This window comes from Balaenoptera borealis (assembly GCF_965194805.1).
Source record: "Balaenoptera borealis genome assembly, chromosome: 13".
NCBI lineage: Eukaryota > Metazoa > Chordata > Mammalia > Artiodactyla > Balaenopteridae > Balaenoptera > Balaenoptera borealis.
Window position 1 is genome coordinate 87,991,011 of NC_138870.1, and position 12,512 is coordinate 88,003,522.

A 12,512-nucleotide genomic window follows, 5' to 3' on the forward strand; every position below is an offset into this window, starting at 1 on the left:
AGTCTACAAATAATAAATGCTGGAGAGGGTGTGGAGAAAAGGGAACCCTCCTACACTGTTGGTGGGAATGTAAATTGGTGCAGCCACTATGCAGAACAGTACGAAGGTTCCTTAAAAAACTAAAAATAGAATTACCATATGACCCAGCAATCCCACTCCTAGGCATATATCAGGAGAAAACCATAATTCAAACAGATACATGCACCCCAGTGTTCACTGCAGCACTATTTACAATAGCCAAGACATGAAAAAAACCTAAATGTCCATAAAGAGATGAATGATAAAGATGTGGCACAAATATACAAGGAAATACTACTCAGCCATAAAAAAGAATGAAATAATGTCATCTGTAGCAACATGATGCAACCAGAGATGATCATACTAAGTGAAGTAAGTCAGACAGAGAAAGATAAATACCATATGATATCACTTATATGAGGAATCTAAAATATGACACAAATGAACTTATCTATGAAACTGAAACAGACTCACATCGATAGAGAACAGACCTCTGGTTGCCAAGGAGGGAGCGAGGTGGGGGAGGGATGGAGTGGGAGGCTGGGGTGAGCAGATGTGAGCTATTATACACAGAATGGGTCAGCAACAAGGTCCTACTGTACAGCACAGGGAACTATAGTCAATATCCTGTGATAAACCATGATGGAAAAGAATGTTAAAAAAAAAATGTGGGGCTTCCCTGGTGGCGCCGGGGTTGGGAGTCTGCCTGCCAATGCAGGGGACACAGGTTCGAGCCCTGGTCTGGGAAGATCCCACATGCCGCGGAGCAGCTGGGCCCGTGAGCCACAGTTACTGAGCCTGCGCATCTGGAGCCTGTGCTCCGCAACGAGAGGCCGCGATAGTGAGAGGCCCGCGCACCGCGATGAAGAGTGGCCCCCGCTCACCGCAACTGGAGAAAGCCCTCGCGCAGAGGCGAAGACCCAACACAGCCATAAATAAATAAATAAATATTTTAAAAAAAAAAGTGTGTGTGTGTGTGTGTGTGTATATATATATATATACGGATATATAGATAGATAATTGAATCGCTTTGCTGTACAGCAGAAATTAACATAACATTGTAAAACAACTATACTTCAATTAAAAAAATTTTTTTAATAAAATAAAAGCAACTATTTTTAGCCAGAAAGTGTTTTCTCCAGTATCTCCAAAAACCGTTCAGTTGTTAACCACTTTTACTTCTGCAACAGCCCAACGCAAGATGCCAAGATGAAACCACGTATCTAAGGCATCCTATCCTTTTCTCCACGAAGGTGAACATCTATGGGGTTCCCTGCCCAGCACGCCCCAACCCTCAGATAAGCAATGGCCCTTCCCCACCTCTGAACACACACATTCTGGGCTCTTCCAGGACCCTGCCCCACCCCTCCAGCCACAGCTGTTCAGACTAGAACACCTGACTTGCACTGGACCACTTCCAAGGTCCCACCTCCAGAGTGGGTACCTACCTCAAGCCAGGCTAAACCAGAGTCCTCCCCTCATTTCTTTGTCTTTACTATATAGCTTTATTGAGGTACAAATGATACATAATAAATTGCACACAGAGCATACAGTTTGATGAGGTTTGACATACATACACACCTACAAAGCCATCATCAAAATAAAGATAATAAGCGTACATCTAACATCTCCAAACATTTCCTCACACCTTTTTGAATCCCACCTCTCCCTCAGTCCCTTGATCCCTGCCCATCCCCAGGCAACCGCTGTTCTTCTTTCAGTCAGATTCATTTGCATTTTCTAGAACTTTATATAAATGGGAATCATACATGTGTAATATGTTTATAAATTGATTTTCCCGCTTACTAAACCCTCAGGAATTTTTTCAATAAGCACCCACTATGTGCCAGACACTGTACAGAGGATTGTGCAGGGATTATTAAAAAAAATAATAATAAAGCAAAGGCTCTGTAGTGAGCAACATCCCAGGCAGTGGGGAAGACCAAGAAACATCACTCTGACAGGTGGAGACAAGAGGAACTTAACACCGGGCTGGGCGGAAGTCATTCTATTGCGTTTATTCATCTCAAAAGAAGCTTTCATTTTTCCAGGACTTTAGATATTTTGCACCATCTCCAGGGAAAAGCAATCCATGACAAATAGAATTAGTCATCCAAATAATTTATAATACGCATGACATTTATACTACTCCCACCAAAAGTTAAACTTATATCTTATTACTTTGTAATATCTGTAATTCTGACCGCTCCATAGAAATCCATCAGGCTTCCTAAAGTTCCAAACATAAAATTATATGCAACTGCACTTGAAATAAAATTATATAAAGTAATGGTTTAATGACACCCTAATCTCTAGTCATTTAATAAAAAACAAAAAACTATTCAAAAGAAAAGTACATTTGTTTCAAGGGAAAATCTTAAAAAATTTAGTCATATCAAAAGATCAAATACTAAGCAAAACTATCACAATTTTTCATCAAAGCACAGAGGAAATAGAGAAGAATAAATATCAGTGCCTTCCATATGCCATGCACTGCTTCCCTCCACTTTGAGACAGTCGAACCACATGTGGCCTCCTGTGGTCAGGACCAAGTACCAACAAGGGACATCAACAAACACGAGTGAATGTAAAAGCGAGCTTCCCGAATGATGAAGTCAAAGGGCAGGGTTAGGATGACACACCATCACCATCTTCTTGGAATCACCTACTCTCTGTGACTCAGGCCATCCAAAATAAAAATTGGCAGCCTTGTGATCACATGGCAAACTCAAGCAGATGCCGGGTGGCCGCTAGCGAGGGCTATGGAAAAGGGGTTCCTTCTCCAAGCAGAGGACTGGACTCCACGACCTCTAGCGGCCCCTCTGGTTCTCTATTTTAGGAACTTCCTTCCTACGTGAAAATTATTATGTGGCATGTTTCTCCCTTAAGCCCTTTTGCTATTTTTTCCTGTAGCCATGGATCATCAACATCACACACCTAAACAAAAGATTTCTAAAGAATGTGTCATGCTACTGTTCTAAGATACACAGAAAGGTATAAAAATAATACAAACAACACCCACGGCCCCACCATGCAGCTTAGGAACTAAACCCTCTAAGACGTCACCTGCATTCTCCTCCTGCGGAGGGGGTAACCACTACCCTGATTTGGGTGTTTAACATTCTTCCTGCATTTCTTTAGACTTTGACCACATGCACGTGTATCCCTACAGGTGAGCTACGGTATTTTTTGTGTTTTCAAATCTTTTATAATTAGTATATGTCTGCAAATTGCTTTTTTCCACTCAGTCTTGCTTTTGTGAGACTCATCCATGTTGATATATAGGCACAGCTTAAGTTCAGGAGTCAACATACATCCTCTCTGAAGGCCCAGTCCGTAAACACTGTGCGAGCCATACGGTCTCTGTTGCACCTGCTCAACTCTGACATCATAGCACAAAAGGAGCCAAAAAATATATACATGGAAACGAATGAGTGTGGCTGTGTTCCGATAAAACTTAACTAGAGGCTAGATTTGGTCCGTGGACTGTAATTTGCAACTCTTCCCATAGTAAACATTATTTCCTTTCAACGCCATTTTGGTACTTGTCTGATACTCATACAAGCTGGTTTTCTTTGGTTTGCATTTGCCCGAGATGTCGTCTCCCATTCTGTTAACTTCAACCTTTTCTACATCTTTATTTTGGGGTGTATCTCTTTAAACAGCACCTAGCTAGATTGTGTTTCTTATATCTGATCTGACAATCTTTTAATCTGAGTTTATCATGATCACTGATATATTTGGAATTATTTCCACCATCATCCTTCATGGTATTTCCTGCTTTTTCTCAGTTTCTTTTACCTCTTCTCCTGCTCTCTTTCGGACTGATTTCTATATTGTCAATGTGTGTTTAGATTTACTCACAGGTCTACCAATTTCTTTGCTCTCCCTTTGGGGCTAGGTTGAAGGTCTATTCATCCAGGAAGAGTTTGCATTTGCTTCTATCAGGAAACCCTGGATGCTATCACCCTGGAACCACATTTAGTTAATTTCTCATCTTGAGATTCCACAAGCAGACCACGCAAGCAGAATAAATTCAAACCCAAGCCCATGTGAGGACTAGCCTATGATTACAAGTCATGGGGAGACTTTCACAACACCCCACGCACACACAGGAAAAAGTCTAGAGCAGAGACCAAGAGTGACAAATTTCCCTATTGTCTCTGCATGGAAGGCAGCCCTTTGTAGGTCCCAGATTCTTCACTGGATAGTCTCAGATGGCGTGTGTGTGTGTGTGTGTGTGTGTGTGTGTGTGTGTGTGTGTGTGTGTGTGTGTGTGTGTCCTCACAGCAGGATAGAATTTACAGGCATCTGTGTGCGTGTGTGTGTGTGTCTCCTCACAGCAGGATAGAATTTACAGGCATCTGTGTGTGTGTGTGTGTGTGTGTGTGTGTGTGTGTGTGTGTGTGTGTGTCTCCTCACAGCAGGATAGAATTTACAGGCATGTGTGTGTGTGTGTGTGTATGTGTGTGTGTGTGTGTGTCCTCGCAGCAGGATAGAATTTACAGGCATCTGTGTGTGTGTGTGTGTGTGTGTGTGTGTGTGTGTGCGCGCCCTCCCAGCAGGATAGAATTTACAGGCATCTGTGTGTGTGTGTGTGTGTGTGTGTGTGTGTGTGTGTGTATGTGTGTGTGTCCTCCCAGTAGGACAGAATTTACAGGCATCTGTGTGTGTGTGTGTGTGTGTGTGAGCGCACACGCACGCACTCCCACCCAGCAGGCACGGCCAATAAAACCCAACAAATTCTCCCAAGACTGTAACACCTTCAGGGCTGCTCACTAGTCTTCATTTTCAGTCCCTGTGATTTCTCTTCAGTTTCTCAGAGCTCAGCTATACAGGCAAACAATGCTCTTTGTATTTTTCATCTGCATGTGAATATCCCTTACAAAAAGGTTTTGAGACTATCTAGTCTGTCAAATTGCTGGAAGCCAAAATCCAAAAGAAATTTAAAATACAGAGCATGTCTGTGTTTCCACGTGTCTTCAAAAGCTCAATTAAGGATTGGTTTCCAACCCCAGCCTGTAAAAATACAGATTCCTAGGCCCTGGCTCCATGCCTTCTGAATCAGAATCCCCAGGGCTAGGGCCTCGAAGTCTTCGTTTTTAAACAAGCACCCAGGTGATTCTGATGTGCCCATCAAGTTTGAGAACCACTGAAAAATGCATATATTTTTAATTCTACTTACCTTCAAAAACTGGCAAAAAAATTATCTTTTCATCTCCTTTTTATATTTTTATCTCCTTTCACATCCTGTTTATGCTACCCAGGATGCCCTAGTGAAAAAGGGAAAAAAATTCTAGATTTCAGCCCCTCACTCTATGCTGATGGGTCACCCTACCACCTCCACACAGTTTCAGAAAACCTCAAACATGTCAGGCCCCAAACAGGTCATTATTCCAGACAGACTTCTGGATGTTATGTGCAAATTTTAATCTAGAAAACAGTCCCCATGCTGAGTTCCACCGCCACAAGCATCCCATCACATGTCAGTCCTTCACGCTTTCTTGCACGACAACAGAGGGGATAAATGAGCAGTGGACTCGCCAAATGAGACAGATGCTTCAGAAACCCCTTGGAATTATATACAAAATAGTTTGTGTGTGTGTGTGACTGCTTGTGTTATGTGCAAAAGTACAAATGTGTATATTTTTCTAAAAACAATATACAGCTTTCTCCAGATTCTCAAAGGGTCCCTATTATTCTCTCTGCTGCATAGAAAATGCATGTTTCATTCTCCAAAGAAGACACACAGATGACCAACAGGCACATGAAAAGATGCTCAACATCACCAACTATTAGAGAAATGCAAATCAAAACTACAATGAGGTACCACTTCACACCGGTCAAAATGGCCATCATTAAAAAATCTACAAATAACAAATGCAGGAGAGGGTGTGGAGAAAAGGGAACCCTCTTACACTGTTGATGGAGTGTAAATTGGTGCCACCATCATGAAAAAACAGTATGAAGGTTCCTCAAAAAACTAAAAACGCAGTTGCCATATGATCCAGCAATCCCACTCCTGGGCATATAACATATAATTATATAATTATTAATTATAGAACTATAATTCAGAAAGATACATGCACCCCTATGTTCACAGCAGAACTCGTCACAACAGCCAAGACATGGAAATGACCTAAATGTCCGTCGACAGGTGAATGGACAAAGATGTGGTACATATATACAATGGAATGAATGGATAAAGATGTGGTACATATATACAATGGAATACTACTCAGCCATAAAAAAGAATGAAATAATGCCATTTGCAGCAACATGGATGCAACTAGAGATGATCATACTAAGCGAAGTACGTCAGAAAGAGAAAGACAAATACCATATATATCACTTATATGTGGCATCTAAAATATGACACAAATGAACTTATCTACAAAACAGAAACAGACCCACAGACATAGAGAACAGACTTATGGTTGGGGTGGGGGGTAGGAGGGAAGGACTGGGAGTTCGGGATTAGCAAATACAAACTATTATATACAGGAAGGATGAACAACAAGGTCCTACTGTATAGCACAGGGAACTATATTCAATATCCTGTGATAAACCATAATGGAAAAGAACATGAAAAAGAATGTGTATATATATACAACTGAATCACTTTGCTGTGCAGCAGAAATTAACATAGCATTGTAAATACTTCAATAAAATAAATTTTAAAAAATAAAAAGCATATTTCTGGTTACAATTAAGGATTTAGACATTATTAATATACATTCTTGTTACAGATATTATTAGAACTTCCTAAAGTCTTCTTTAGAACATCTATTTTGAACTATTACCTCAAAAAAAGGGGATCCAAAATTTATTTGGGAAGTACTATATACCTCTGTCCTCCCTCTTGGAGAGTCATGTATTTTAAAGGCTCTGATTCACTAGCTCTGATAAGCCTATCGGTAAAGAAGCTCCTTTCACATACATTTTGCACATTTCTTTAACCACATCTCTCAGAAGATGGTGGAACCCAGTCTAAGAAACACCGGCCTAATTTTTAAATTGTCTTACAGGTATCTCTTTAACCCGCTGCAGTTCCTCGAGGGAAGCGTTTGCATTTTGTGCTTATTCTATACACACTAAGCTCACACCATTGAGCTACACACAATCCTCGCCAAACATCAACCAAGAACTCTGAATAAATCCTTCAACACCCTGTAAAACCTTCTTCTAATGCTTCACACTTATCCCCATACTTCTTTCCACAACTTAATATACTTCATAGCCCCGGCCAAGTAGCCAAACGTTCTAAAAAGGGCAGGCTCTGGGATGACCTCTGAACGGGGGAAAATCCACCAGGCTACCCAAACGTATGGTTGGAGTCACTGCTCTTGAAGGCACAAGAATGTTCCGTTCGTATGTAACAGGACAGGATAATTACCTGATGAGCACACAGGGAAGGCCAGGGATTAAGTTCAAAGAAGTCGCACACAACATATAACAGACCACACACAAATATATTCATCCCTTTAAATTATAATCACACAATGATTTCTTAGACTTTCACCTTTTTAGGGCAAGGTTTCTCAGTGTTGGCACTACTGACATCTGAAGCTGGAGTTTTCTTTGGGGGGGCGGGGCAGGAGAAGGTACTATACATTGTAGGATGTTTAGCAGCCCCCCTGGCCTCCACCCACTACAGGCCAGCATCACTCCCTTTCCCCCAGTTGTGACAGTCAAAAAGGTCTCCAGACATTGCCAAACATCCCCTGGGGGGGGTCAAAATCCCCCCCTCCCTTACTCTGTTTGAGACCCACAGTTCTACAGGAAATTTTTGCCAGAGGTAACCAATAAGGAAATAAACCAGTATTTCTTTTCCTAACAATATAAAGAAACTTTTCCTTGGGCTGAGTTTGACTTAAGATACATAAATATTACATGAAATCTCAAGTTAAAAAAATAAAAGGAACAAATTCCAAGTGAGGGATATTCTACATAGTATGTGAGCAGTACGCCTCAAAACTGTCAAGTGGGCTTCCCCGGTGGTGCAGTGGTTGAGAATCTGCCTGCCATTGCAGAGGACACGGGTTTGAGCCCTGGTCCGGGAAGATCCCACATGCCGCAGAGCAAATAAGCCCGTGCACCACAACTACTGAGCCTGCGCTCTAGAGCCCTCGAGCCACAACTACTGAGCCTGCGTGCCACAACTACTGAAGCCTGTGCGCCACAACTACTGAAGCCTGCGCACCTAGAGCCTGTGCTCTGCAACGAGAAGCCACTGCGATGAGAAGCTTGTGCACCGCAACGAAGAGTAGCCCCTGCTCGCCGCAACTATAGAAAGCCCACGTGCAGCAACGAAGACCCAACACAGCCAAAAATAAATAAACAAAATTTAAAACTTTAAAAAAGAATTGTTTAAAAAAAAGAAAAAACTGTCAAGGTCATGGTAAACAGGGAAACTCTAAGACACTGTCACAGCCAAGAGAAGCCCAAGGAGACATGATAACTAAATGCAGTGTGCTATTCTGGATGGGACCTTGGAGTAGAAAAGGACACTAGGTTGAACACTAAGGAATTCTGAATTAAATATGGACTTTGAAAAAAAAAATATGGACTTTGGTTAATACTGATACATACCGACAATGTATCAATATTGGTTAACTGTGACAAATGTACCTAAGGGGTTCAGCACCCAATTCTGATGTGAGTTTTTTCCCCAGGCCACCAATTCTTCGACACAGCAGGGTGTCCTACAACACAACTCACTTCTGACACCTCCTGGGGAGAGCATCAGATCCTACAGGCTAAGGGCTCAGTCCCACAAGACTGCCCCCTGCAGAACTTCAGTTCCAAGTCCAGGTGGTCACCTGTGCCTCTGACAGACCGGCTATAGACCGGAGGTTCCACTGACCCCTCGTCCTCGGGGTCAATTAATTTACTAGAGTGGCTCACAGAACTCGGGGAAACATTTTACTTTCTAGATCACTGGTTTACTATAAAAGGATACAACTCAGGAAGAGCCAGATGGAAGAGATGCAGAGGGCAAAGTACACGGACAGGGCAAGGGATTTCCATGCCCTCTCTGGGTGTACCACTCTCCCCAAATCAATCTCCACGTGTTCACCAACACAGAAGCCCTCAGAACCCCATCCTTCTGGGTTTTTATGGAGGCATTTAAGGAATCTTCATTACACAGGCAATGATTAAATCATTGGCCATTGGCAATCGATTCAATCTCCAGCCCCTCTCCCCTCCCCGAGGGGTACGGGTCAGAAGACACACAGTGCCAACTCTCTAACCACAGGGCTGGGTTCCCTGGCATCCAGGCCCCACCCTGTGGTTGCCCTGAGGTATTCTGAAAGTCACCTAATTAAAATAACAAAAGACACCTTTATCATCTCTGTACCGTACTTAAGAAATTCCAAGGCTTTTAGGGGCTCTCTGCAATATTTCTGATTATAAATCTCAATATCACAGTCCCATAGTCATGAGAGAGGAAAAACTGCATATGGGGTTTAGAGAAACATGCAATTTTCCTGTAAATCTAACACTGATCTAAAAAATACAGTTTATTTTTAAAAACTTTTTAAAATTTTGAAAAAAAACAAAAAAAGAGGGTGGGAGAGAAAGGGTAAAACAAAGAGTAAAAATCATCTCTTTCCTGAGCAGGCTTCATTCTGGGAACCTCTTCAAAGAGAAGACACCTGAAGGGATTGTTTGGATTAAGGCAAGAGATCAAACACCAGAAAGCAATAATCAGGAAGGGAGAAAACAAAATTCTTTTGTCCTCTAGCAAACCGAAAAGAAAAAAAAAAAACCTGTATATTTTTGTATGAGCATCAGTACTTCTTCTGAGCCCTCACTCCTACGAACACAGTGTCAAGCATTTCCTGCATCCCCTGGGGCCGTTATTTATCTTCCCCGAGCTGGACTGTCACTTATCTGTTTACCAGCCTCCCCATCCGTGCAACTCGGGTCCCTCTCGCTTGGCCCGGGCAGGTGCTCAGCCGCTGTGGGCCCCTCCCTCTCACACGCGTCCATCTGTGAAATCAACAGCTTTTAAGCCCACTGGTACGTGCTTAATAAATGCCTGGTGAATGAATGCAAGTTGCGCATGTGTACAGACTTCAGCTAAAGGAGGGTAGGGGTGGTGCAGTCCCAGATAGGGTGAAGGAAAAAAGTCCCTGAGTTCTCAGGGGTGAAACAGGGACTACATGGGCATGTGCTGGGGGCGTGGAGACAGGATGGGGCACCCGGCATACTGATTCTCAGACCTGTAACACTTGAAAAGGCTCACATATTATTTAGTCCAGTGGCTTCACTCTACAGAAAGAAGACTGAAGAGATTAGGTGGCTTGTTCAACACCGCATGTGGCACTGCCCTAAGCTAAAGGAGACCTAGACCCTAGTGCTAACTAACTCACCTCCACCGTTACTAAGCGTGTCTAAGACTGAGTTATTTAATAGCCAGCTGCAATAGCTACTATGTCCTGAGCATCTGCTGGGTGCTGAGCCCACACTAAAAATCCTCACTTTATCCCCACATCACAGTTGGAAAACTCAGGTCAGAGAAAAGTAACTTGCCACCAAAGTCACAGAGCTAACAAATCTCAAAATCTCCCTCAAGCTGTCCTACTCCAAAATCCCCCTGGGATTATCCCACACCAAAGCCCAACTCTGGCCTGAAGCTGATCTTTATCATCCAACCCTTCAGCTATCTCCTTTGCCAGGCACTGTTCTAAACACCTTTCATGGATGGACTCACTCATTCTTCGCCACAACCCTATGATGTTGGTATCACCAGCATCCATCCCCATTTTACAGATGAGGAAACTGGAGCTCTGTGATGTCCCCAGAGTCTCACAATCTGCAGCAGCAAACCTTGTCTGTAAAATGTGATTCTACAAACGTTCTCTCCACCAAATATTCTCTCCCTGTCTCTCTACACCACCTCCACCACCACCACCCCCCCCCCCAAAAATATCAGTATAAAAATTTCTATTCTAAATCTTCCCTGAAAAAAGCAGCACCAATGGACTATCACTGGCCCTTTACACCAGCAGTGCAGGAAACAGGACAATGGGTTAGGGGCTGAGACAGACCCGAGGTCAAAGCTTCTTAAACTTGAGTCTGGCCTGTCTCATCTATAAGATGGGGATGTGGCACCTCCTTCCTAGGTATGGGGAAGAATTCACGGAGACAATTTATGTGTCTGACATTAGTATTTACTGGGTCCTCTTTCCGTCCCTCCCTGTTTCCCTTACCAACAATCAAACCAAGCTCATTTTATGTTCATCTGACCACGAAGTGGTCACTCCCTGGAATCACCTCCTCGCTGAGGTTAGTAGATAACTCAGAACACTCCCAACCCAACCCCCTCCAATTTCAAGAGCAGCAAATCCTACCCCATCCCCTAAAACAAAGAAGGAAAATAAATCAGCCTCCGGACACTGCCACCTGCCTAGCAGCGGAATCCAGGGTAACCCGCCGCCTGCCGGACTCCGGCGGTTACTATTATTGTTGTTTATTAATAACAATACCTAAAGGTGCCTGGGGGTGACCATCTCCCAAGTGATGTCCGTGGAACCCCCAGGAGAGCCCAAAGCGCTTCCGATGCAGATTTCTGGCTAAAAATCCCAGAAATTTATAAAACGGCTTTCCCGACAGGAGAAAGGCAAGAGTTGTAAAGTTTCTGGAGACGCATTTTTCCGCGTTTCCCGGAAATCACACTGCAGAGGCGATGTCGCCCGTGGTTGGGGACAACCGCGGGTCACGATGGGGGGGCTCTGGAGGTCAGCAGCGGACCCACGCGGGTCCGAGGGTGCCGGCTTCCCCGATGGCCGCATGGGACGGGACCTGGCGCCCCAGCCCGGCGGGGAAGGGCCCTCTCACGTACCGAGGGTGCGGGAGGGCGCAGCCTCACTCACCTGCCGTGCTCCTCTTCGCCTCCCGGTAGCGCTCCCGAAGGTAGCGCTTCATGTCCGGGGCGGTCCCAGGTGCTGTGCATAAGGGCCGTGCGGGGCCCGCGCGCGACCGCCCCCGAGCCGCAGTCCGGCAGCCGCTCCGCAGGGCCGCCACCGCCCTTGCACCGGCCCCACGAGCCACCGCCGCCGCCGCCGCCGCCGCCGCCGTAGCCATGCCTGCCACCGCCCGCCGCGAGTGGTGCCTGAAGACCGGTACTCTGCCCGCACTCTGCCCGCTCGGCTGGAGGTCTCTACGTCGCAGCACGTGGGGGCGCGGCCCGCCCCTTCGGCCGCCGCGGGGGCGGGGCCTTGGAGGGGCGGGGTCCTGGCGGGGAGGAGTCTTGGTGGGGCGGGGCTGGGCGGGGCTGGGGGCGGGGCCTAGGCCGGGCCCGGTGTGGGCGGGGCAGCAAGGGCTTGGGCACCCCGGGTAGTCGCGGCCACGCGCGGAGCCCGCTACAGCCGCTTCTTGACCGTGTGGCGCGCCAAGGTGGCTGTGCGGTGGCGCGAACGCCCAGTCAGCCGAGGTCACATGGAATAGGATGACTCTGCTGGCCCTGGACCACGAGACTTGACCCC

At 45.1% G+C, this 12,512-nt stretch overlaps 1 protein-coding gene across 2 annotated transcripts in view; it reads right to left on the reverse strand.

Moving 5' to 3' along the window:
• Positions 1 to 12,192, reverse strand: part of NT5DC3 (5'-nucleotidase domain containing 3) — a 58,976-nt gene extending 46,784 nt beyond the window's left edge. Inside the window, exon 1 of one of the 2 annotated variants that reach the window (XM_082349644.1) lies at positions 11,901 to 12,189. In XM_082349644.1, the coding sequence (XP_082205770.1) occupies positions 11,901 to 12,111 (211 nt within the window). In that variant the 5' untranslated portion in view covers positions 12,112 to 12,189. Of the gene's footprint in view, positions 1 to 11,900 lie in introns of both variants that reach the window. The other variant, XM_082349648.1, reaches the window with a different exon arrangement.
• Between the last annotated feature and the right edge of the window lie 320 nt (positions 12,193 to 12,512).